Raw genomic sequence first — 26113 nt, forward strand, 5'->3', positions numbered from 1 at the left:
AATTGAGTTATTTGTAGTGAAGTGGATGGACCTAGAGTCTGCCATACAGAGTGAAGTAAGTCAGAAAGAGAAAAACAAATACCATATGCTAACGCATATCTATGGAATCTTAAAAAAAAAAATGGAACTGATGAACCTAGTGGCAGGGTGGGAATAAAGACGTAGACATAGAGAATGCACTTGAGGACACGGTGGAGCAGGGAGGGGGAAGCTGTGGCGAAGTGAGAATAGCATCGACATATATCACTACTGAATGTAAAATAGCTAGTGGGAAGCAGCAGCATAGCACAGGGAGATCACCTTGCAATGACCTAGAGAGGTGGGATAGGGAGGGTGGGAGGGAGGCTCAAGAGGAAGGGGATATGGAGATATATGTATGCATATGGCTGGTTCACTTTGTTGTACAACAGAAACTAACGCAGTATTGTGAAGCAATTATACTCCAATAAAGATCTATTAAAAATAATAATAAAATCCTTATGATAACATATAAAAGGCACATTATTGGTTTTTTATTTAATTAATAAATACGTTTACAAATCACAAAAACCAAAGCTCTTGGGGGTCTTCAAAATTTTAAGAATGTAAATGTATCCTGAAACCAAAAGTTTGAGATATGTTGTCCTAAAATACAAACATACATGAAAATGATTCACATCAAATGGAAAATGGCTCCTTTGAGAAAGGAACTGGAATGTGCTTTAGTGGTATTTATAACATTTAAAATTTTTTTTGAGAGAGAAGTGACACAAGGTAACAAAATAATATAATTTAATTTTTGTAGAGAGTACATATGCATCTAAAATTATTCACCATATTATAGTGTATGCTTGAAATTATTCCTAATTAATTTTTTTAATTTTTAAATGATCTGAAAGTATGATTTGCCATTGGGTTTGATCAAAATGTGGGAAACACATGTATTTTCTCTCTAAATACAAAGAAGATCTGGATGATATATTTTTAATTTAAAAATAGTCTTTTGAAAGACTAGAAGGAAAAATGATCAGATACCAGAGGTGGAAAGTGAACCCTTAGCAGCAAGGAGTTGAACTGGTGGCCTCTGGGACTACTGGGAAGCTTAGGGGTTTGGGACTTTACCTCCCATCAAGCCAGGAGTTGAAGTCAGAGGACTCATCTCAGTGGGATGTAGAACTGGACTTCCTGTGCATGAAAAATAAAAGACCTGAATGGAACCTGGGAAGTTTCCACCCTCTGACCCAAAGTCATAGCTGGAAGTGAACTCCCTGTCCTCGAACCTTTCATATTTCACATCTCCTTATTCCTATGTGCCATGACTTAGGAAAAATCATCAGGCTGACCTTTTACCTCACTTCAGATGTTAGATCTGAACATTCTGCTACTTGGAACATTTATTCAATTTTTTTATTTTAACGATTACATTTTTCATTTGCAAGAACTCCAACTGGTTCTTTTACACAACTGTCCTTGTTTCATGGATTGCTACCCTGCGATATTTCTCTGAAGATACTCTTACAATTATCTGGAGGTCTTGTTCTTCCTCAGTTTGGTCTATTTCCTTGGGTGTAAGTTCTTCCTTTTGTTTAGTTCTCTATTCATCATCACACTTTCATGATTTTATGTTTTTGAAATAGCTGGTGATTCCTGATGTATGCACTTCTGTTTGTAGCTGAGATTCCCTATTTAACTATCCTTTGTCTCTGTATATCACTGGCTTGGGTGAGGGTGAAGTTAAAATGCATTCTGCACTGTTTTCGGTAAGAGTTAGGTCTAAATAAGAATTTTTACCAGGATAAGGGACTGCAGCAGCTGGTTCCACTGGGTATGAGTGTTCCTTTTTTCCCCAGATTTCACTAGCAACTCAGGGCACTTCTCTGTCTCCAACCTGACCTTCCATACTTTGTCCCTCCCACCTGCAGGCAAATAACCCCCTCACTGCTACCTGACCCAAAGGAGTTACACTATTGCTGCTCTCACTGCAGAACCACAATCACCCTGTCAGGCAGTCCTGGGTCCCTTCTTGCTCTAGAGTCCATCACTTCTGGGTGCAAGACACACCTCATACTGCACCCACCAGGTAAGTAGTATCCTGTAAACACAGGGAGGTGGGAGAGCATAGATAGGCAAACCAAACCAAGGGACAGAAGCCAAGGAGGAGATATCCCCTGAGCTGGGTCTGGAAGGACAGGAAGAAGGAGTTATGTTGATAAAAAAAAAGTAAGAAGGAAAACTGAGGCAAAGGGAATGGTATGAATAAAAGCACAGGAACTTTAAACAGCACGGTATATGCAGAGTTTTAGGCAGTCTGAAATAATTAGAGTGGTGAGCGATGATGCCATCAAGGCAGTGTCACAGGTTGCGTTCTCCAGAAGCAGCTGCTGAGATGGAGTTTGGAGTGTAATGTGTTTATTAGGGATAGACACAAGTGAAGGAACACGCCTTCCCAGCTCTGGCAGGAAAGGGTAGGAGCAGCCCACAATGATCTCCTTCCCCATTCAGGACTCTACCCCATACTCCAGATCTCTAGCCCATAGGAAAGACATCGCTCCCCCCCCACCCCCGCTCCAGCCGTTTTCTACTGAGGGAGGCACTGATGAGCCCCCTAACTCCGCCCCAGTTCCAGCTGTCTCCCGAAGCTCGTCCATCCCTGTGTGCCGGGGGTCTAAGGCAAACAGCACCAAAGAGGGATAAAATCCACCCGAAGTGCATCGGCTCCGCCGAGGAGGCCCGGCTAAAGTGCTAAGGAGAACCTCAGCCACTCCAAAGCCAAAGCGACAGGCGCGGGGCAGAAGCCAATGGGAAGTCTTGCGGGGGAGGGCCTCCTGTTTGATCGACCAACGGGAGGCCCTGGTTGATAGGTCCTTGTAAATCCGGACCTCTCGGTCGGCCCTTCACCCCTTTCAAGACCCCGGGAGGGGCTGACCAAAGACGCACACCCCTCCTGGGCCGACAGCCAATGAGGAGACCGGAAAGGCGGGACTCCTGCAGAACTAGCTAATGAAAAGCTCGGAGGAGCGCTCTAATTATCCTTCCCCAAACGCCGCGGAGCGACGCCCGCTGGTTCCGCTGGTTGCGCGCGCCATCCAGTGGCGGTCTGGCAGAAATCTCAGCGTCATTATTAGAAACTTAAAATCTGCTTCCTACCTTCGTAGTGTTCCCCAAGCTCAGAAGAAAGGACGTCCCTGTTGACCCTCCCGGTCCACTGGAGAGCAAACAGTCCCGGACCCTCTTATTCTTCCTTAAAACTAAGTAATTCTTTCCCACGAGCACCAGGCGCCCGCTCCCACTGCCCGGGCTGTCTCCTTTGTAAAGGCGTTTGATGCAAAATTTCTAAATAAAATACGAGCAGATTAAGTCCAGGATTACATTTTTTTTAAACAATGCGCAATGACAACAGTCAGTTCGTTAAACGAACAAAGGCACTGATAAATTTAACATCGATTACTGAGTTTAAAAACAAAAAAATTCTCAGTAAACTAGGTATTCAAAGAAACCTTAATTCAATAAAGACTCGGAAGACCACAATGAATCTCAAACTGTGTGATACACCAGAAGAATTCCTGTTAAAGTCGAGACGGATATTAATACCCCTACTCTCATCAATTTCATTTAAAGTTTTGGAGAGCCTGACCAAGCTATAAGACTTTAGAGGGGGCAGGTCAGTTAACTGGAAAGAAAAAAGTAAGAAACTATCAGTATGTCAGGTAAAATGATTTATAGCTGAAAAACCTGAAAAATCCACTAAAAACTAAAGAATTCAGTAAGGTATTTGGAAGAAAGATATATTTGTGTGCAGAATGTGTTATGTACGGGTATACAGAAAGAAAGAGGGAAAGAAATGAAAGAAGGCTATGGCTTTCCTATATTCTAGCGTCAAAGACTTAAAAGATGTTGTGGAGGAAAAGAAGATCCCATTCACCAGAAAAGGGGAGACAAAATTTTTGTTATATGGAGATAAATGTATACTCGGAAACATAAAAAGAATCAATTGAAACTATTAATAACAATAAGAGGATAGTGTAGGGGACTTCCCTGCTGGCGCAGTGGATAAGACTCCATGATCCCAATGCAGGGGGCACAGGTTCGATCCCTAGTCGGGGAACTAAGTTCCCATGTGCCACATGGCACAGCCAAAAAAAAAAAAAAGAAATTTCACATCAATTGTATATGAAGATCATAAACTCTTCAAGAAAAGAAATATAACCAACTGTAAAAGCTCAAGAATCAGAATGGTTATTCTGATTGCTAGAAGACAGTGGAGTAATGCCTTCAAATTTCTGTGGAAATAAATATTTACAATCCAGAATTTCCAGCCGAAATGGTAATCTAGTGTACAGGCAGAATAGAGACATTTTCAGATATGAAAGGACTCAAAAAGGTTGTCTCCATTCTTTCTTAAGAAGCTCCTGGAGGTACCAGCCCCAGCAAAATCAAGGGTTAAATCAAGAACAAGGAGTTCATGGGATCCAGAAAAGCACAGGTTTAGCCCAGGAGAGCAGCAAAACAGAAATCCCTGTATAATGGTTGTACAGGTAAACCTAGAAAGCAACCAGGACAAATTGGAGCAAAAAGACAAAGCTTTTTGCCAGGAAAAAAGTAAACTCAATAGGACTTCAAGAACGCAATGAGACTGTATATGAGAAAGTAGATAAGTTACAACTGAGGTAACTATTCTCTCTGGGGAAAAACATAAAGCTGTATAAGAAAGAAAATGAAATTCTACTTGATAGTGAGCAAAATTTATATCATTATAATGACTAGTACACCTTGATTGCTCACATAACTGAAAATACTGTTGAAAGAGGGAAGGAGGGTTAAGAGAACTACTTCCATCTGTCCTTAGAGAAAGACACTAAATATACTAAAATTGATCAATAAATATCAATATAAGGATATCATCAAACAATATGGCAGGAACAACCAGGGGGGTTAAATGCTTAAGGAGTTAAAAGTGATTGCTGGGACTTCCCTGGTGGCACAGTGGTTAGGAATCTGCCTGCCAATGCAGAGGACACGGGTTCGATCCCTGGTCAGGGAAGATCCCACATGCCGCGGAGCAACTAAGCCTGTGCACCACAACTACTGAGCCTGTGAGCCACAACTATTGAAGCCCATGCGCCTAGAGCCCGTGCTCCACAAGAGAAGACACCACAATGAGAAGCCCGCGCACCACAACAAAGAGTAGCCCCTGCTCGCTGCAACTAGAGAAAGCCCGCGCCCAGCAACGAAGACCCAACGCAGCCAAAAATAAAATTAATTAATTTTTTAAAAAACGATAGTGAGGCAGAAAAAAATGGCGAAACCCTGGTTCCCTGATGGCATCACTGAGCCCCTAAACTGCCTACCTTCAGACTTCGTATTTGTTAAAAGATAATTTTCAAAGTAAGGTAAAATCATGGCTCTCATATATTATAAAAATGAACTTGTGTTAAAGATTTTAACACTGCCAAGGTGTTACAGTCCAAAGAACAGATACATATTTAGATGAGGAATATTGAAATGTACAAACAAACTGGTTTTGCCATTGAGGGGGACAGTAGAGGAGAGTTATCCCTCTACTGGGCATAATTCATTTGTATGTCTATAGACTAGAATTATTTTGTTTTGCTATCAGTTATCTAAAACTTACAAAGTTGTAAAATAAATCCGATAGAATCAGAATAACCCATTGTGTTCTAGACAATGCAGTTTTCCACTGATGCCCTAATTTTTCCCTGCATGTCACATGTAACAAATATTCTCCCATCTTTTCAAGCCATTGTTAGTTGGCTTTTTATTTCCTGTAGCTGGATATATTCCTAGCTGATAGAACCGATAAATTTGACTAAACTTAAAAAACTTTAACTTTGCACAGCATAAAAGGAGCCAAAAGATGAGAACAAACTGAAGGAACACTGCCAACATGAATGCCAAAGGACTAATTTCCTTAATATTAAAAAATCAAACCAGAATGAAAAAGACCAACAACCCAAGAGAAAATGACAAAGGGCATTAACAATTCACAGAAAAAGAAATGCAAATACCTTCTAAACATAGGGAAGATGCTCAATCACACCCGTGAGTTTTGAAAAATGTAAATTAAAACTATAATGTAATATTATAGTTCACCTATCAGAAAGGCCAAAGTATAGAAGTTTATTGATAGTGAGGGAAATAAGGTACTTTCATACATTCTTGTAGAGTGGTAAATTAATGTAGGCTGTGTTAAGGGCAGCTTGGCAGAACCGATCAAAATGCAAAATGCACATTCCCCTTGTTACAATAATACTTCAGGCATTTATCCTGTAGATATACTTGCCTGTAAACACAAAGACTTATGTAGAAGAATATTCTTTGCAGCACTGCTTGCAGTTGCAAAAGACTGGTTAAGTAATCATTCAAACATACATAAAATGGAATACTATGCAACCATTTAAATAATGGGGTAGAGTAGTAGTATTAGAAGTCAGTGGGAGGGTTCCCCTTTCTCCACATTCCTGCCAACACTTGTAACCTTTGGCTTTATGATAAGAGCCATCCTAACAGGTGGGAGGTGCCAAGTCACTGTGGTTTTGATTTGCATTTCCCTGATGATTAGTCATGTTGAGCACTTTTTCTTGTACCTATCGGCCATTTGTAACTATTCATCTGAGAAATGTTTATTCAGGTCCCTTTGCCCATTTTGTAACTGGGCTATTTGGGTTTCTGCTATTAAGTTGTATAAGTTCCTTATACATTTTGGACATTACATCATATCAGGTACGTGGCTTACAAAACCCATTCGATAGGTTCCCTGTTTGCTGTGTTGATTGTTTCCTTTGCTGTGCAGCTTTTTAGTTTGATGTAATCCCACTTGTTTGGTTCTGTTGCCTATGCTTTTACTGTCATATCCAAAATAATTGTTGCCTTTTCCCTGTGTTTTCTTAGATTAGTTTTTAAGGTTTCAGGTGTTACATTTAAGTCTAATCCATTTTGAATTTTTTTTTTTTTTTTTTTTTTTTTTTTAGGTACGCGAGCCTCTCACTGTTGCGGCCTCTCCCGTTGTGGAGCACAGGCTCCAGACGCGCAGGCTCAGCGGCCATGGCTCACGGGCCCAGCCGCTCCGCGGCATGTGGGATCTTCCCGGACCGGGGCACGAACCCGCGTCCCCTGCATCGGTAGGCAGACACTCAACCACTGCGCCACCACGGAAGCCCTTGAATTGATTTTTAATGTGGTGTGAAATAAGGGTCCAATTTTATCCACAGTTGTTGGAAATATAAACTGATACAGCCATTATGGAAAATGGTATGAAGTCTCCTTAAAAATTAAAAATAGAACTGCTATATGATCCAGCAATCTCATTTCTGGGTATATCACCAGAGGAACTGAAATCGGAATATTGAAGAGATATCTGCGCTCCCATGTTTACTACAGCATTATTCACAATAAATGGCCATGAATAGATGAATGGATAAAGAGAATGTGGTATATATATAAAATGCAATATTATTAAGGCTTTTGAAAAAAGAAGGAAATCCTGCCATTTGCAACAACATGGATGAACCTGGAAGACATTATACTAACGGAAATAAGCCAGACGCAGAAAAACAAATACTGCATGATCTCACTTGCATGTGGAATCTAAAATAGTCAAATTCATGTAAAAGAATGAAATTAAAACATTTCCTCACAACTAATACAAAAATAAACTCAAAATGGATTAAAGACATAAATGAAAGACCGGAAACCATAAAACTCCTAGAAGAAAACACAGGCAGAACCCTCTTTGACATAAATCATAGCAATATTTTTTTTGGATCTGTCTCCTAAGGCAAAGGAAACAAAAGCAAAAATAAACAAATGGGACCTAATTAAACTTAAAAGCTTTTGCACAGCAAAGGAAACCAGTGACAAAATGAAAAGACAACCTACTGAATGGGAGAAAATATTTGCAAATCATATGACTGATAAGAGGTTAATATCCAAAATATATACACAGTTCATACAACTCAATTTAAAAAAAAAAACATTTAAAAAATGGGCAGAAGACCTGAATAGACATTTTTCCAAAGAAGATAGCCAACAGGCACATGAAAAGATGCTCAACATCACTAATTATCAGAGAGATGCAACTAAAAACCACAATGAGATATCACCTCACACCTCTCAGAATGGCTATCATCAAAAAGATCACAAGTAACAAATGCTGGTGAGGATGTGGAGAAAAGCAAACCCTAGCACACTGTTGGTCGGAATGTAAATTGGTGCAGCCATTATGGAAAAGACTATGGAGTTTCCTTAAAAAACTAAAAATAGAACTAACATATGATCCAACAATTCCATGCCTGGATGTATATCCAAGGAAAACAAAAACACTAATTCAAAACGATACATGTACCCCAATGTTCATAGCAGCATTATGTGCAATAGCCAAGATATGGAAGCAACTTAAGTGTTTATCAACAGATCAATAGATAAAGAAGATATGAGAAATACATATATATATTCACATATATATGATGGAATATTACTCAGCCAGAAAAAAGAATGAAATTTTGTCATTTGCAACAACATAGATGGACCTGCAAGGTATTACACTTAGTGGAATAAGTCAAAGAAAGTCAAATACTGTATGTTTTCACTTATATGTAGAATCTAAAAAAAATAAAACAAATGAATGAATGAAACAAAAAGAAGCAGACTCACAGATATAGAGAACAAACCAGTGGGGAGAGGGAAGGGGTAGGGGATTAAATGGCGTAAACTACTACGTATAAAATAAATAAGCTACAAGGATATATTGCACAGCACAGGGAATATAGCCAATATTTTATAATAACTTTATATGGAGTATAATCTACAAAAATATCGAATCACTATGTTGTATACCTGAAACTAATAAAATATTATAAATCAACTATACTTCAATAAAATAAAATATTCAAACTCATAGAAGCAGGGATATAATGGTGGTTGCCAGATGGTAGGGAGAGGGTTAGTGAATGAGGTGATATTTGTCAAATAGTACGAAGCTTGAATAACTTCTGGAGATCTAAGGTACAGTATAGTAATATAGTTAACAGTGCTGTATTGTGTATTTGAAATTTGCTAAGAGTGGATCTTAAGTATTCTCACCAAGAAGAAGGAGAGAAAGAAGAAGGAAGAGAAGGAGGAGGTGGTGGAAGAGCAGGGGGAGAAGGAGGAAGAGGAGGGGGCGGAGGAGGAAATGGTAACTAATGTGAGGCTACAAAAATGTTAATTAGCTTGATTGTGGTGATCATTTCACAATATACACATATATTAAAACATTGAGTTGTATACCTTAAATATATACTACAATTTTTATTTGTCAATTATACCTTAATAAAGCTGTTTTTTAAATTCAGTAGGAAAAAGGTCAGTAAGAACATGTAGAGTATCAATATTTCTCCAGCATCATTATTAATTTTTCCACATTCATTAAATGGCCAGGTATTTTTAGGTTATCAGCATGTCCCAGGTTTCCATACACTCATTTACCTTTAATAAACAGGGTTCTGTAGTAGACACCTGCTGGGAACCTGCCCAGGTCCCAACGACCCTTTAACTGCTCTTTGTGGTGGCCACATGCCCCAATCCCCTGGCTTTAGCTGATTGGACTAGGAGGTTATCACCTGACCTTCTTGGGCCAATCAGATTCTCCCTCATGGGACTCTGAATAGAACTAAATACTGGCCCTGGACTGACTCATTTTTAATGAGAGTGATGTGGGCCTGTGTGCTATGGAAAGGTTTTTAGCAGAGAAAATAAGAAACCTGGTCTATCCATCTGGGTCCAATCAGGAGAGAGAAACCACATAGTAGCCTGAATAAGGAAAGTTTAACAAAAAGAATTATTAACTATAACGGGGTTGGAGTAATGAGGGATTGACTGCTGGGAAGTGAAGAGAACGCTGAAGAATACAGGAATAGCAGAAGTAAGCAGCCACCACCCCTGGGGCAGAGATCTAGTGCCTGAGGAAGGGGCTCCCCCTAGGCCTGAGACCCAGAGCCTGTTGGCCTTGGGTCACTCGATGGAAAAAGAAAAGGAGTCACCATGGTCCCACACCAGCAGAACTTGCTGGAAACCCACCCTCTGTTCTCAGGGAAGTGTTTCACTGGAGGCACAAGGCTATGAACCACCTGGCACTGGGGGAGGCAGGAGAGGGGAGATGGAGGAGGCCACCGAGGGGACCTAACCACTGGCGGACCCAAGAGCTGGACCCAGGAAATCTGAGGTTCCTCACCCTCCGCTCCTGCTGCCTTCCCTGCTAGAAGCTGCCTCAGGTACACGGCCTTGAGATAGTAATGTGTAGCTGAGAGTTCTGGCTGTACATGGCTGAACCGAGTTAGGACCTCTGTCTACACTTTTTTTGTTTGTTTTTTTTTGTGGTACGCGGGCCTCTCACTGCTGTGGCCTCTCCCGTTGCGGAGCACAGGCTCCGGACGCGCAGGCTCAGTGGCCATGGCTCACGGGCCCAGCCGCTCCGCGGCATGTGGGATCTTCCCAGACCGGGGCACGAACCCGTGTCCCCTGCATCGGCAGGCGGACTCTCAACCACTGCGCCACCAGGGAAGCCCCCTGTATACACTTTTAAGGTTCCGCCAGGCAGGTGCAGAGATCTACTTCTCTCACGGCCACCCAAGATAAACCTCGGGAGTAAGTTCCCTTGCTTATTAAACCTGCACCTACCAATCTGGAGTGGTCTGCCTCTTTCTTCGGTCTCTCCTTACCCTCCACGTAGAGGGTGCCAGTTTCAGACTTCACGGCAAACTCTGGAGGGGACGAACCAGCAAGTGCAAGAAGAGGCTGTCGCTGGGAGAAGCCACTGGCCACTGGGTGCTGCTGGCCGTCGTGCACCGCAGGCCCTGGGCACTGGAGAAGCTGTGCGCGCTGCAAGCATCCGGTGCCGGGAAAACTAGGACGTCGCCCAGGTTGGTGAAGCAGGCCAGGCAGGCCTCGGCGTAGTCGTCGCAGCAGCCCTCGTGGGCCGTCAGCTTGAACTTGGTCTTGGCGCTCATCTTCGGCAGCGTGAACACCTCGGACTGCTCCTCGGACGCGATGAGCACCGCCTGACCGCCCTGCATGTTCCGCGCCTGCGCCAGATACCGCGGAAGCCGAACCGGGAGCCGACGCATGCGCCTACGCTCCAAGGGTTTGCCGAGTGAGGCCTGAGAGCTTGCCGAGCGCACGCAGAAGAACCAGAAAGACAGCCCTCCAGGAAGAGAAATGCCCCCATGGACAGCCCAGCACCTAGAAATAAACACAGCGCACTGTGAGGAGAAATGCCAGGTGGCCGGCACTCCACTTGAAAGAGAGAGAGGGAGAGAGCTTCCTGAGGAGATTATGCCGGATGCCCAGGCCTTCTTGGCCTCCACAGTGACAGAGCTCCATGAGGAGCAGTGCCGAAGGGTTGACCTACTTTATTTTTATTTTTTTATTTTTTAATTTTTATTGGAGTATTGTTGCTTTACAGAGCACAATGAGGAGAAGTGACAAACGCCAGCCTTCTATTTCAGAAAGAGAAACCGTGCTCTGTGAGGTGATATGCCTGAGTGTCGGCCCTCCTTTTAAGACAGAGGCAGCGCTCTATGAAGAGAAATGCTGGCCGGCCGGCTCTCTCTTTCAGACAGAGAGAAAACCCCCTATGAGGAGAAATGCTCGGTGGCCAGCAGGCACTCTTTTCCAGAGGGACAGCTGGCTAGGAGGAGAAACGGCAAAGCGCTGGCCTCCTCCTCCGACACAGAGACGGTGTCCTATGCAAAGAAATCGCGGGAAGTCGACCCTCCTCTTTTAACAGAGACAGAGCTCTATGAGTAGACAGTCTGAGTGGTGAGAACTCCGCCTCTGACAGAGAGACAGCACTGGAGGGAAAGAAATGCAAGCCACCTGGGCTCTACCTCAGACCAAAAAAGAGTGCGCTGGAAAAAGAATGGCGCGGACTCTGACCTCATTTCAGTCAGACACAGGGCCCTGTGAGGAGACATTCGGGGCAAGCAGTTCACTTTTCCTGACAGAGAAGGAGCTCTGAGATGAGAAGTGCCTGACAGCAGGGTCTCCAACTCAGACAGAAACAACACACTCTGAGGAGAAATGCCCGAAGGCTAGCGCTCGGCTCATACAGAGAAAGAGAGCTCTCTGAGGAGAAAAACAGGAAGCTCTGACCTACCATCCAGTCAGAGACGGTCTCTAGGAGGTGAAGTGCTGGAGAGCCAGGCTTCTTCTTCAAACAAACACAGCACACTGGGAGGCGAAATTCCTGATGGCCATCTGCCTTTTTCAGACAGAGAGACAAAACTCTGTGACAAAAAGTATCCGATGGCCGGTTCTCCACCTCAGAAAGAGAGACCACACTCTGAGGAGAAATGCCAGATTGCCAACACTCCACCTTAGAAAGGAGACACCTGTTTACGAGGAGAAATCCCAAATGGCCGGCCATGTTCTTCAGACAGAAGAAAGCTCTGTGAAGAAAAGACAAATGTCCAGCTCTCTTATTCAGACGGGGAGACAGCTCTCTCTGAGGTGAAATGCCGGAGGCTGAGTCCTCCTCCTTCCACAGATAGCGCTAACACGACAGAAATGCTTTGTGATCAGTGTGTTCATCAAACAGAAAGACGGCCCTCCATGAGGACATGCCAATATCCAGCTCATACAGGGACACAGAGCTCTCTGAGGAGAAAGGCAGTGGCTCGGAACTACCATCAATCTAGTTAAGCTGAACTAGTTTAAGTTCAGCTTAAACTAGTTTGAACTGGCTTCACGCTCCACAGAGTCATCCTAGTCAACACGGGCTAGCATTCATTAGTCACTGAATTAAAATCTTAGATCATAACTTTATCATTGCTGAATCCTTGTAATAGATTCCAGTTCTTAGTATCTGCTGGAAATTTATCCTTTCTAGTTTTTGGAAACTCTCTTCCTTAGTAGAAAATTCTAGTGAATTCCCTAGCCGTCCAGTGGTTATGACTTGGTGCTGTCATCGCCGTGGGCCTGGGTTAGATCCCTGGTCGGGGAACTAAGATCCCGCAAGCCACGCGGTGCAGCCAAAAAAAAGAAAATTCTATAATTAAACAAGTTAAAATCCTTTTCCGTTACATTCACTGTTATACTAAGTGGCATAGCTGGATTTCATCTGGGCTTTGTTGTCTATTTTCCCTGGATTTTTCCTCAGATTCCTTATTAGTGATAAGTTCTTGTAAAACCTACCGATATTTTAGAGCAAGGCTATGAAGACTTCCCTGTTACTCTTATATTTTTAAAAACTGTTAATATAATGTCTTTTAGGTGATTCGTAAAATTCATCTGATCTAATAATTCAAGCACGTTTTCCACAGTCTATCTCATAAAGTGTCTGCATTTTTCTGTAACACAGTCTCACTTATGTCTGTCTAATCATTCGTATGTCTTCGTGTGGAGCCATTTATGTGGCAGCTTGTTTCTGCTCGTTCTTTCATACGGGCTGTTTCGTGTTATTATCCCCCTCGATGGAGTCCATTCATCAACCACATCCTTTTGTTTACCTACTGAAGTTACTAGATTACTTTGCCTCTAACATCCTTAGTGACCGGGAACACGTCACCTAGGGGTGCTGTCTTCAGCCCTTTCCAGCAGCTGTTTTGTTCCTAGATTGCTAGTGGGTTTCTGAAGTCTCACATCACATCTCTCATCTGATAATGTGTATTGGATTGGAGAAAGAGGCTCTAGCTGTATTTTAAGTTTTAATTCTTAGGATCTGATTTTTTTTTTTTTCTTTTCAACAAATTCCTTCTCTCTGCTTCATGCGTGACCTCATCTTTTCTCCCAGTGTTTCTTATTACAAGGTGCCCTGGTCATTCATGCAGCCATGATGCATTTTCATCTTAAGCTATTCCTTACACGTTTCATGTTTTATTTATCTTTCTCTATTCTGTTCTCTCTAGTGATTCCCTTTCATTTTCCTGTAAGAGTTTGTGTCTTGCTGGGACAGACATTTCTCCCACATTTGTGATAATGATAATGACAATCCCCTTAGGTGGGGGACTGGCACCTCTCAAACCCCTCACACCTTCACTGTTCCCTATCCCTTTCTCACTGGGCCTGAGATTATTGTAATAGGAGAGGGACATATATAGAGACTACAGACTGGATCAGTGGTTCCCAAAGTGAAAGACTGCATCAGAATTCTTCATGTGCTCATTAAAAATGCAGATTCCTGGGACCCACCCAGCCCAATCGAATTCTAACCTCTGGAATGGTGCCTGAAATCTGCATCTTAACAATCTCTCCAGATGATTCTTATGAACCCTAAAGCAAAAATGCTTAAGAAGCCATCCCCAGATGAGAGCAATTTTCTGTTCTGAGAGTAGAGGGAGCTGGTCTGAAGTGGGGATGAGCTTCTACAAGGTTTTTCCACACCCTGATCCTCCCAACAGGTATTATCTCTGCCTGAAGAAATGGAGACTGGGGGTACCCTGTGGAGGAGCACTGCCCTTAGGTGTCATAACTACGTCTCAGAGTTTCTCTCTGGAACTTCACTCTGGTTCCCATAAACAGTGTCTGCCACGGCAGCACAAGGGTACCATTAAATGTTTGAGGCCAGATGCTTCAATCAGCCATAGCAGTGACCCACCAAGTCCACACTGCAAATTCAGAGAACCACTGGATTGCTGGAGCCAGCCATGGAGCCCCTCCAGGCTTGCAGAGAGGTACCATTTCATTAGAACCAGCCATAAAACCAACACCCCACTTCATTCCCCAGGCGATATAAGGCGGGGTGGGGGGGGACTGGCTCCATGAAAGAAGGAGAGCATTTGGCTTGTCCCTCTCTATTCCTACAAGATTGAGGGTCCTACAAACGTATCCTCCAATGAGTCAAAGCACGGTGATTGTCTTAACATGGCCAAGACCACCTATCACAGCTAGGGTCTGGAGAAACGAGAAGGTAAATGCTGAATGAAGAGAAAGAGTGCTAGGAGATGGCACAGAGCAGCAGACATTGGTACCTGCGTGGGTGGTGAGGCTAAGGGACCAAGCTGAGAGTTGAGTGGACACCAAGGAGGTAGCAGAGCTTGAAATTCTTACACCATTAAGCAAAGGCTGCATGTAGATTTCTCTCATCCTGGGCTTTATGACGAAACAGCAGCATTTGAATGCCTGCCGAGCACAAGGAACCAACAGAGGATTTATATCAGACACAGAGGCAGAGAGAACCAAGAGAAAGGAGGCTAGAACCACCCCCTGTGCTAAGGCGGCCCTATCCACAAATAAGGGGAAATTGTAACCAGCCAAAACTGGGGCGAGTTTATATGGTGACCACAAGAACGTGCCTCTCCAGTCTCCAGCTGCAGGGGGCATCACTGACCAACGGTCCCAGCTGCTGCATTCTGAGAGCCATCGCTGTGTTCCATGGTTGGCACCAAAGCCAGACTTCCCACAGGCTTCCTCCCACCCAGTGCCTGGGTGTGGCAGAGGTAGTGATTTTAGACTCATTCTTGTGATACGCAGGACTCCTCTGGGGAGTGACTTTGGCTAGGGGCCTCCGCAATCATCTTGCTTAGAATTTTCTTAGAAATGAACTGACATCAAAAGATGCCTCCACCCCACCTTGCTTCCTCCCATCTCCCCTTCACTCGGGGTCAGAACTGCATCGCAGTCTGACAGCTCTTCAGCTTTCTTCAGCTCCCTCCCCATTTTTTTTCACAGGCCTTTTGCCTAATAAATGTCTTATTCCTGTCTTCTGCCTCCCTCTTCCCCCATCCAACACTGGTGTGGACGTATAGACAATAAAGAGGGGCTGGGGCAGGGGAGCAGGTTAGCTACCTGTCAAAGAAAAATTGCCCCAGAGTTCAAAAGGCAAGGAAGACTTTATTTGAGGTTACTGTGAGAGAGGAGAGAGATTGAACTCAACTCCAAATACAACAGGGACAAATGGGGATTTCTAGCCCATGGCAGGGTGAGGAATTGGATGGAAAATCATTGACAGGAACTTGGTTAGCTATCAAGGGTGAGGCAAGAGCAACTTCATTGGATATCGAGGATGAAGACTGCGGGGGCAGGGGGGTGGGTGGTCAGAGTGGGGAGGATTCTTGATAAACACATCTACAGGCCAGATGCAGCCCATGGGAAAATGGACTCAACCTCTGGTGACCTGAAAGGCGATGCTCAGGCCTGGGATCCCAAGCAAAGAAGTCTGAACTCTGATGGACACAAAATATCCTATTTATTGTCAATTTCTGCAAAGACACATTTAAGCAACAAAATATACATTTGTCAACCTTTTAGAATTTGTTTTATACATTAACAAATACAATGTGCTACCATAGCAATAAATTAAATGTACACTATTTACATTACATACGCAGTCGGGGGGTCTATGAATCACCTCCTCTCGAAGAGGAAAGACAGAAAAGTCATCATCACACGGATCATCATTTCCAAGCTACACTTCGCGGGTTCTAGCACACAGAGGAATCTCTTCACACTTAAACGACAGCACTACCCAGGCTGGAGTGTGGAAAGACAATGCCCGGGGCAGGGGGGAGCTGGCACACATGCTAAGGAGCGGGAAGGGGCGATTGACACTTCCAAGCAGAAATGTCGCAAAAGCAGAAACGATGGCATTTAAATTCCAGTCTTCCAGCCAGACAGCCTCCCCCTGGGGCTGATAAGGCACAGGACAGTGCCCCTGCCCCCAAGAGTCTCTCACCAGGCAGGGCTCTTCTGTCCTTGGCCTTAGTGGGGGCTGTCTCCTTTCTCCCAAAGCTGAAAGGAGGGAGCTGTGGGATGGCAGTGGGTAAGGAGCTGGTGGCAACAGCCATCAGAGGCTAGCAACATGTCCCAGCCGGGCCCCCAGGCTGCAGGGACAGCCCTGGCAAACTGCTGACTCACCCTGCCTCTGAGAGAGGGGTACCTGGTGTCTGGGGGAGGAACTGTGGAGTCCCTGCTGGCCACGGGTAGCCATAAGATCTACTTGAACCCTGATCATTCCCCCGCAACAGGCCTGTCTCTGTTGACTCAGAATTGAATGAAGGTAGTGTTTGAGTTGGCACCTTAAACAGTTAGGGTAGGAACATGAAACCGGCTCTCGGCCCTTGAGCCTAGGTTTTTACTGACCACCTTTGTTTAAGGATCAGGGAGTGTCAAAGAGTTTTTTCTTTTACCACTTTTCTCCTTAACTTAAAAAGGGGAAAGCGAGGTTTGGTTAACTGCATCTCTCCCCTGGTCTCCACTCCCATTACAGACAAGGGTTGAAGAACCGATGTCACCGAGGAACAGTCCCTGGGAATCTCTTTTCCTCTTTGTTTTCTTTGCCCAAGCCACAGCCAAAACCGCATGGCTCTCCCTAAAAAAATCCCAGGGAACATCCCTCCTGATGAAAAGAACAGAGACTGAGGCCCACCAGCACCGTTGGCTGCTGATACCTCGCAGCCAGTGCCAAGGCGCCCGCTCACTGGCTTTCTCCAAATGCAGTCAATGCAGTCACTTGTCCCACCAACCCCATAGGTGGTGCCCAAGAAAGGGCCCTGCTTGTGGGTTCTCGTCCCAGCTTTGTCACCAGCTGGCTACGTGACCTCAAGCAAGTTGTTTTCCCTTCACTGGAGCTGAAGTTTCCCATCTGGAAGGTGACACGGTTGGATTAGAGGCTGAGAAGGGGCCCGGAAGGCTTGGACATGGAGATGAAGCTGACAAGGCTGGACCACAGAATATTTTGCCGCAAACACCATTTCCCTTCATTAGCACAGACAGGAACTCTCGCTGAGACCTTCTCCCTCTAGCTCTTTCTGCATCTGTTTTTAAGCATCGACTCAGCAGAGGCACATGGATGCCCGACAGAGCCTGAAAAGTATACTTTCTTCCGTGAGTCAGGCAGGTCCCAGAGCCAGAGCTACGTCCGGGAAACACTTCTCCTATGAGGAAACACCTCAAATACCAGCAAGAGCGCCATCCGGATGAGTCTAGTCACAAGGTCTGATGAGGCCTGAGCAACCCTGGAGCCCCAAGACTGGATGGGGCAATAAAAGGAAAGACATTTTGGAGCAAAGCAGATGCAAGAGGGGGATGGAAAAGCAGCCTCCGGGAACCCAAGCTGCCTGTCCCATGGTCCAGAGGGGCAAAGGGAGACCGGCCTGTCCTTGTTCTCCCCCTGCCTCTCAGCCCTGGGACTTCACGGGGGCTGGTCTGGAAGCCAGAATGACCAGAATGAACTTTCTAGATGTGGTGAGGCAGGACCCAGAGGGAGGGACATTTCAGATCCTGCCCAGAGCATCCCCATTAGCAAACAGAGGGTCGAGGCCACTTCTCAGGTCTGTTTCTTAGGGGGCCCAACCTGCGCCTCTCAGTTTCTCTGGACACACCCAGCCATCCTGGCCACTGGCTCAGAGGCAGGGGGCAAAGCCCTCCCAAGAGGTGGGGCCTGCAGGGAGAGCAGCCAGGGCAGTGGGGGAAGGTGGCTGTAAGGTTCTCAAGTCGGACAGAATGGAGACAACCTAAAAACCCCAGAGGACCCCCAGACCACGACAAACACAGCACAGCACAACCACCAGGCAGCTGTAAATACCAGCTACCCAGAGAAGCGAGCCAGAACCTGGAACAGTTTTTAAAGAAATGCAGTTTGACCTTTCAAGTTCCTTCAGAAACCCAGCCAACAGAACGCCTCCAGAATCTGCAGGCCTAGCAGTGGTGCCGCTACAGGGATTTTTAATAAAAGCTAAACAGACATTTGTTGACCTTCTAACTAGAATAAATCTTACCGGACTAGTACTTTAAGCAAACACATTTCTAGCATGAGGGAAGAGGTCCACCCAGCCTGTAAATAGGATCCCACAAAGTCCACGTGAGTCGGGGATGAAGGATCAAGGTTTTGCTCTAAAAGCAAAAACAACAGGGAAATGGTCACATCAGTCAAAAACAAGCGTAACATTTCTATGTCTTGCCTTGGGAATAGGCCCAGATCCCAATGCAAATAAAGCATTTGGTTGGAAATCCTTGTCCTCTGCTCAGTAAAGCAGGTGCCCAGCCTGTGTCACCCTGGCAGCCCCGAGTCACTAAGGCCCCATACACGCTTGGAGCTGTAGCACCGCAAGGGTCTGCTCTTCAGACTCTGTTTAACTTGGAGGATACCTTGCCTTAAACCCCACCACGGCCAGTCAGCAGAAATGACCTGCCGCACTGCAGACTCAGATGGGTGAGAAGGGAGGAGGGGCCGCCTCTCAGAGAGCAAGCTGGCTCAGCCCAGCAAAGGTGGCTCTGGCTGGGGGTGCAGGTGACAGGCAGGGTCTGAACTGCACCCAGCTGGGACCCAAGTTGCAGGAATCCCACTGATGTGACAAACGCCTACGGACTCCTTGTGGCTGGAGAGGGGAAGAGGAGGACTTAGGGGTGGGGGGTGGAGAGATTGAGCCCTGCTAGGACCAAAGGGCTTGGTAGCTGGAGAGAGCCCCCCCAGAGCACCAAACAACCTGACCAGTTGCCCCTCACATTTCAGATCCTGCCCAGAGCACTCCCATTAGCAAAGAGAGGGTAAAGGCCACTTCTCAGGTCTGTTTCTTAGGGGGCCCACCTACCCCTCTCGGGCTCCCGCCTAAGTGGGTGGGCTGAAGTAACTCTCTACATCTCCCACGAACCTCCACCACCAGCAGAGACTTGGATCCCGGCCTAGGCCTGGGCCCTGAGGTTTTCCTTGGCCAAGTGCCCAGGACCTGCTGCTGGCTCTCCCTGAATGCCTTCCCACTCCCGTTGCCCACCCCTTCAAGGGAAAAGCGTCTGCTCAGAGGGGAAAGACTGATGGCTTCTCCCACCGCCACCACATCAGGAGCCTGTGGGAAATGAGGACGTCCAGGAAGAACCCGGCGCCCGCTCCCGCTTACCCGCAGCCGGGTCTCAGCTTCAACTGGCCTCGTGGCTCAAGATACACAGGCAGCAGGGACAGAGGCAACCTGGGCCTGATGTCAGCAGATGGATAAGAAACTCCCAGCACAGAAGGAAACAGATGTTTGGGAGCTCCAGACGTGTGGGAGCGGCAGAACCGACTTCTAGCAGGACACCTTCGAGGATGGCTACAAATCTGGGTTCCTGGAAAAATGGTCCCTCCACCACCACTAAATGCATTTGCTGTGGCTACAGCCTCCTTCCTGCCACGTCCAGGACATGGTGCTGCCCCTGCCTGGGTGCAGCAACCTGCTGTCAGTCTCTGCTGCCCACCTCACCACTCTCTCTACTTCTCTGGACTCTGACTGGTACCCAGATGCCCCCTTGCCCAACTCGCTCCCCTGCAGACAAAACAAGATGACAAATGACCCAGACACACATCACATCAGGCGGTCAGGAGCAGGGGGGCCTGGAGGAAAGAGGCCTTGTCCAGACAGGGGGAGGCGCTGGCAGGGATGGGCAGGACTGTGGCCAGGTCAGGACACTGGGACAGCTGGTCTGGTGGGCAGGTGGCCAGTGGAGATGCAGGCCTGTGACGCTCAGAGTAGTGGACGGCACCCCCAAACTGCTGGAATAGGAGCCTTCTCCAAGACAGAATCGGGCTTCCCTGGAAAAAACAAGGAGAAGGGAGACGATGACCAAATAGTAGGTGAAGGGAGAGAGGAGACATATGTGCCCACGGCTACACATTCTTAGGACGGGAGGCTGCCAATACAAGGGTGCAGACTTTCCACAGCCCGAGGAGTTGGGCAGAAACATCGCTTTGGTGAACCGGACATCTGAAGTACATGATGGGAGTCGGAGTGAGTGTCAACATTCCCATCTACATAGATCAGGGTTACATAATGTGGGCTCAGCTGTGCCCCTCCCCTTGGTTCCAAATGTGACTCACACCCCTGGGAGCCCCATGGCAGGGAGAGGGCTGGGAAGTCAGAAGGGTCTCTAGTAACTGCCCTAGCAGGAGGCCAGGCCTCGGTGGTGGAGTGCTGGACCCATGCCCTGCTCTGCTGTAAACCTCACGCACCCCTGGCTGGGGGCTGGGAGCAGGGTCCTCCCTGGGCTCATCCCGCACAACATTTAGGGGACCAGAGCATCTCTGGACGCACAAGGAGGACACATCTCAGCCCAGAGCCCTGGCCAAAGACACAAGGAGGGAAAGGCTGCCGTAACAGGGAGGCAAGGGGGCCAAGTGAGGAAGGAGGGCTCTGGGCTGCTGCCCTCTGCCTGCTGGAACAAGCTCCTGTGGGGAAGGGAGACCCACTCAGTGAGTCTGGCCCAATCCTATCAGGCAAACCTTCCCATCGGCACCCGAGACCATCTGCCCTCTTCCCCATCTAGAGCTGGGCCCCATCACAGAGGCTCCAGGGAAGAGGTGACTAGCCCACCCGGCGGTCAGGATCTCTCTGGCCATTCTCACATTATCAGGCCACAAGTGCCCCGATCTTAGTAACACACCCTCCCTTGTGGCCACGGCAGGACTAACACCTGACCCACCTTTGACAAGCGAAGGACTCCTCTTTCACATTAGTGACCCTGTTTCAAGAAAAATCCGTATGAGAGTTTTAAATAACTAGACAACATAATCCCCACCAACTACAGCTTCTGTATATTCAGTGCTCAGCTCTCTGGAGAGCCCAGGAAGGGACATGAGACCCCAGGAGCAACAGTTCCCAACTGGAACCTGCCTGTGTCCAAGGGTGTGGCTCTAACACAGGAAGCATGGCCAAGGTGGCTGGCGAGCCCCAGGCTGATGCCTGCACCGTGCGGGAACCAACGGCACCCCCAGATCTGACCAGGGCTTCTCCCCACCTCCCCCCATGTGAGGTGTGAGGCGCCCTCTTCCCCCACCCCCAGGAAGGATGGCCGAGGCTGGAACGTGGGAGGTGGGAGGCTCCCCCTGCTACCCTCACACCCCTAGATCCTCACCGCACTGGAGCTGGCATGGCTGAGCTTATCAAAGCGGAATTTCAGGTTTGACCTCGGGGAGTTTCTGCTTTTGACATCTAGGAAAAAGAAGGAAGCCCTTGAGAGGAGGTGGGGCTGCAGAGGTCACTGGGGCTCCAGGGTGGGCGCTGGATACGGAGGCCAGGAGAAGGGGGGGCCTCCTCTCCACTAGGCACTTTAGCTGACCTGCACCGATTCACAAGAGCCAACTCTCAAATTTTCAGAAACGTTGTGAGCTGGTTGTTACACAGAGTTATTTTTTTTAAATTATATAAGCTTACAATTAAACAAATTATATTCCCCAAAGGTAATAAATACTCAGAAGTTATCATTGCCTAGTTATTTCACTACATTTTACTATTATTTATTCTCCTAAGGTTATTTACGTCTATTATATCTGTCCGGTAGTACTTCCCAACTCCATGTCACATTGGGCGCTTGAGATCAGCCAGGAGTACTCACACCAGAGAAATCAGCAAACGTTATAAATCAGAGCTTGAATAATTGTTTTCTTGTCTAGACTTAAGAAACTCATGGAGAAAACGTTAATAATATAGATCAGACTTGAAAATGTGTTTGTCTATAGCCATTACATTGTGAATGGCACAAAAAACTGAGAAAATACTCTTCCAGTATTTGAAAACTATTATCTGATTCAGCAAAGAAGTTGCTCACATCCCTGACAAAATAATATCAATCATCATTCATGTCGGAACTATACTTGTTCGTCATTTGGAACCTTGCGGTGTCTATGGATACAAAGGTTGGGCAAATATTAGTAAAGGTGCTTTGTGAGAACCAGTTGGCTCTGTCGACTTATATAGTAAAGAATATTGTATATTTCGTTCCAGCTTATCCTTCCCCCCTCCCTGTGTCCTCAAGTCCATTCTCTACATCTGCGTCATTATTCCTATCCTGCCCCTAGGTTCTTCAGAACATTTTTTTTTTTTTTTTTTTAGATTCCATATATGTGTGTTAGCATACGGTATTTGTTTTTCTCTTTCTGACTTACTTCACTCTGTACGACAGACTCTAGGTCCATCCACCTCACTACAAATAACTCAATTTCGTTTCGTTTTATGGCTGAGTAATAATATTCCATGGTATATATGTGCCACATCTTCTTTATCCATTCATCTGTCGATGGACATTTGTTATAAAGCAGAAACTAACACACCATTGTAAAGCAATTATACTCCAATAAAGATGTTAAAAAAAGAATGTTGTACATTTTATCATTATTTATAAATTGTGTGCTGCAGATCCTTTATATCAGTAAAATTTACAGTAAACACATACGTGTGTGCGTGCATGTGTGTGTATGTGTGTGCGTGCCTGTGTGCGTGCGTGTGTGTGTGTTGTGTGTATGTGTATGGTGGGAGAGCCGGTTGTTAAACATTTACCAGCACACCACTGGCCGGGGGGCCCCTTGGCTTTCTGATTTTCCTCTCGCTGGGAGAATCGACAGCTCGGTACACTCCACCTGGAGGCTGCTGATTTAGTCTTGACGCTTCACATTCAAGGGTTCCACTCAGCACTAGGATTACCTCTCGGTGTGACCCACCAGCCCCCCTCAGCGCCCCAGGAAGCCCAGGTGTGAAATGACCAATGACCAGGGCATCGGAGATTATGGAGGATCAGATGTCAGGCCCTCCCAGCCATCTCCCTCTCCTTGGCCCTGTCTCTCCCCCTAAAACAGGTTTCCAGATCTCCGCAAACCCACCCTGGTCCTGCGGGTACAAAGCATAACTCCTGTGGGGCTGGGGGTAAGAGGCAGCTCCTCAGGGTTAAATCCTCCATAGGAGGTGGGGTCGCAATAAGCACTGGGCAGGTGTTACAGACCCGTTGTAGGTCCCCTTCTGCCCTGGGTGACCTTCAGCAAGTCATACTCTAAACCTCCTTTTACTTGAAACCTTATTTATTTTGATATTTAATACTAAGTCAGAGCCAGGCTTGATTATAGATTCTTTCATTCTTTCAATATTTAATTAAGCCTTGTTAAAAAAAAACAACCAGGGAATTTGTATTACTACCCCACTTTACAGATGAGGAAACTGAGGTTCAGAGAGGTGGGGCTGCCAACGGTGCACCAGGATTAGAACCCAGCTCCACAGCGGACCAGCCACGGCGGGGGTTGCCGTACTACACAAGCGATTGTTTGCTGGTGAACCAGGCCTTCCCTTTATCCCCAATATCACATGTCGCCTTTTGCCAACATTCCTTCACCATGAGAACCCCAGAAGCACTGTGGCTTAAACCACCCCGTGGGCCCACTGGCCCTGTGTTTCCATCATTTCGATTGGAGCTCCTCAACCTCAGCCTGACCTTTTGGGCCAGGTAATCCTTTGTCGTGGGGACGGCCCTGTGCACTGTAGGATGCTTAGGGGCACCCCTGATTCTGCCCACTAGATGCCAGCAGCACCCTCCCTTCCCCCAGTCACGCAAATCAAAAATCCTCCAGACACTGCCAAACGTGCCCTGGGGAGCAACGTCGCCCCAGCTGAGAACCACTGATTGCACTACTGTTTTATTCTCGTTGTTTAACAAATACTTAGGTTAACAGTTCTAAGACTCTTATAAGTCTCTCTTTTACTCTTCACACAACCAGCCATACGAGGTAGAAACTACTCCCCTCCCTCCATTTTGCACTTGGGGAAACTGAGGCACAGAAAGACTCAGTAACCTGCCCCCTGGCTCATCACTAGTAAGTGGAAGATCCAGGATTTGGACTCAGGCTCCAGAGTCCTGCCCCACACTATGCTGCCCTCCTCGAGGGCAGGACCAAGGCTCTGATTTCCAGGCACCCCCAACACCCAGTGGTGCCTACAGCACATGTCCGCTTGGACGCCCCTCGGGCGCCAGCCCCTCGCCCTCTCCCCAGAGCGGGCTCCGCCTTCTCTGCCCGACTGCAGGGATCACAGAACCCTGAAAGGCCCGGACTCCTTGCCTTCCTTGAGCCCCCACTAGTGAGCCTGTACATCCCTTGAATCCACGTCCTCCTCCCATTGCCCCAGACAGCCCCCCAGATCCATGGCCCTGTCACCCCTCACCAGCCACTGTGGCCCCTCACTGCTCTCCCTCCCTGTGCCCACTCCCCAGCAATCCTTTCTGTTCAGCCAGCTGCAGCCGCCAAAACCGTCTCTCTCCTTCGGATGGCGCCTCTATACTTAAAGGACCTTCAAAGCCTGAAAGCCCTCCAACGGCTTCCACTGCTGGCAGGATAATGCAAAACGCTCCCCAGGGTCCCCGTGGCAGCCCCAGCCTGTGGTCCTAACCACTGTCTCCTCTCTCACGGGTCCCCTCCGTGCACTCCAGCCGCACTGAACCACGTGCGTGTCCAGAACACAGTCTCCGGATTCCCCCCAGGCCTTTCTACTGCTGTTCTGTCCACCTGCAACACTCTTCCCACCTCTTATCTCTGTATTATCAGGATGGTCGCTGTGACAGAGGGGCCCTGGGTCAGTGATGGGGTGAGGCGAGAGGTCAGGGAAAGAGCCTCAGCTTTCCAATCTGGCAAATCATTGCACTCTCTGAGCCTCAGTTTCCCCACGAGTAAGGAGGGGATGAGAACACAGGCCTCTGAAGGGTGATGAACCGATGCGGTGAGCTGGCAGCGCTGGAGGCCCTAATACTTTGGGGCTGAAATAGAAACAGGCCAGTTCCGCTGTTCCGTCCCACCAACAACGGTCAGGCCACAGCCCCGCCTCCGCTGGGCACACGGTACACACCGCCCACAGGATGCCACTGACCTGTCGGACTCCGGCTCATGATGATGGGGGTGGCGGCTGCCCCCAGGCTGGGGCTCTCGCTGCTTGGGGACGGGCTGTAGACAAACACCTCCTGCTTGAAGGGAGAGGTTGTGGACGGCTGGCTGCTCTGGGGAGAGAGGCTGGGCGAGTGACGCAGCTCCCCCCTCGGCAGCCTGAGACAGGCAGCCGTCCACTGCCCTGCCCCCTCCCACCCCGGCGCTCCCAGAGGGTGGCGATGGCCGACGGGGCCCTCTCCTGTTTCCACGCTTCTCCTTTTATCTGCAGAGCCTGCAGGGGCCTCTGCCCACAGTAGCTATGTTAATGCACAGAGCAGTATACGGCTGGGCCCAGGGTGCCCCCCCCCCCCGCCCCGCCGCTCCCCAGCGTTGGACGCGGCCACACCTACCCCACTGTCACACTCCTCCATGACCTCGCCCTCCCCTGCCGTGCTGCTGAAGCTGCTTGTGCTGGAGGAGGAGCGGGAGATGTTGGCTCGGCCATTCTCCTTCAACTTTATGAAGGGCCTGCGGGGGAACAGGAAGGCAGGCTCTGCT

The 26113-nt window shown here is 47.3% G+C and overlaps 1 protein-coding gene across 1 annotated transcript in view; it reads right to left on the reverse strand.

Moving 5' to 3' along the window:
• Nucleotides 1–21612: 21612 nt before the first annotated feature.
• The window catches only part of RAP1GAP2 (RAP1 GTPase activating protein 2), a 213028-nt gene continuing 208527 nt past the window's right edge, over nt 21613–26113 (reverse strand). The window contains exons 22-24 of the mRNA XM_079903638.1: nt 25966–26083; nt 25560–25686; nt 21613–21869 (exon numbers count right to left, since the gene is read on the reverse strand). Coding sequence (XP_079759764.1) covers nt 21781–21869; nt 25560–25686; nt 25966–26083 — 334 coding nt within the window. The 3' untranslated portion in view covers nt 21613–21780. The remainder of the gene's footprint in view (nt 21870–25559; nt 25687–25965; nt 26084–26113) is intronic.

This window comes from Stenella coeruleoalba (assembly GCF_951394435.1).
Source record: "Stenella coeruleoalba genome assembly, chromosome: 19".
Taxonomy (NCBI): domain Eukaryota; kingdom Metazoa; phylum Chordata; class Mammalia; order Artiodactyla; family Delphinidae; genus Stenella; species Stenella coeruleoalba.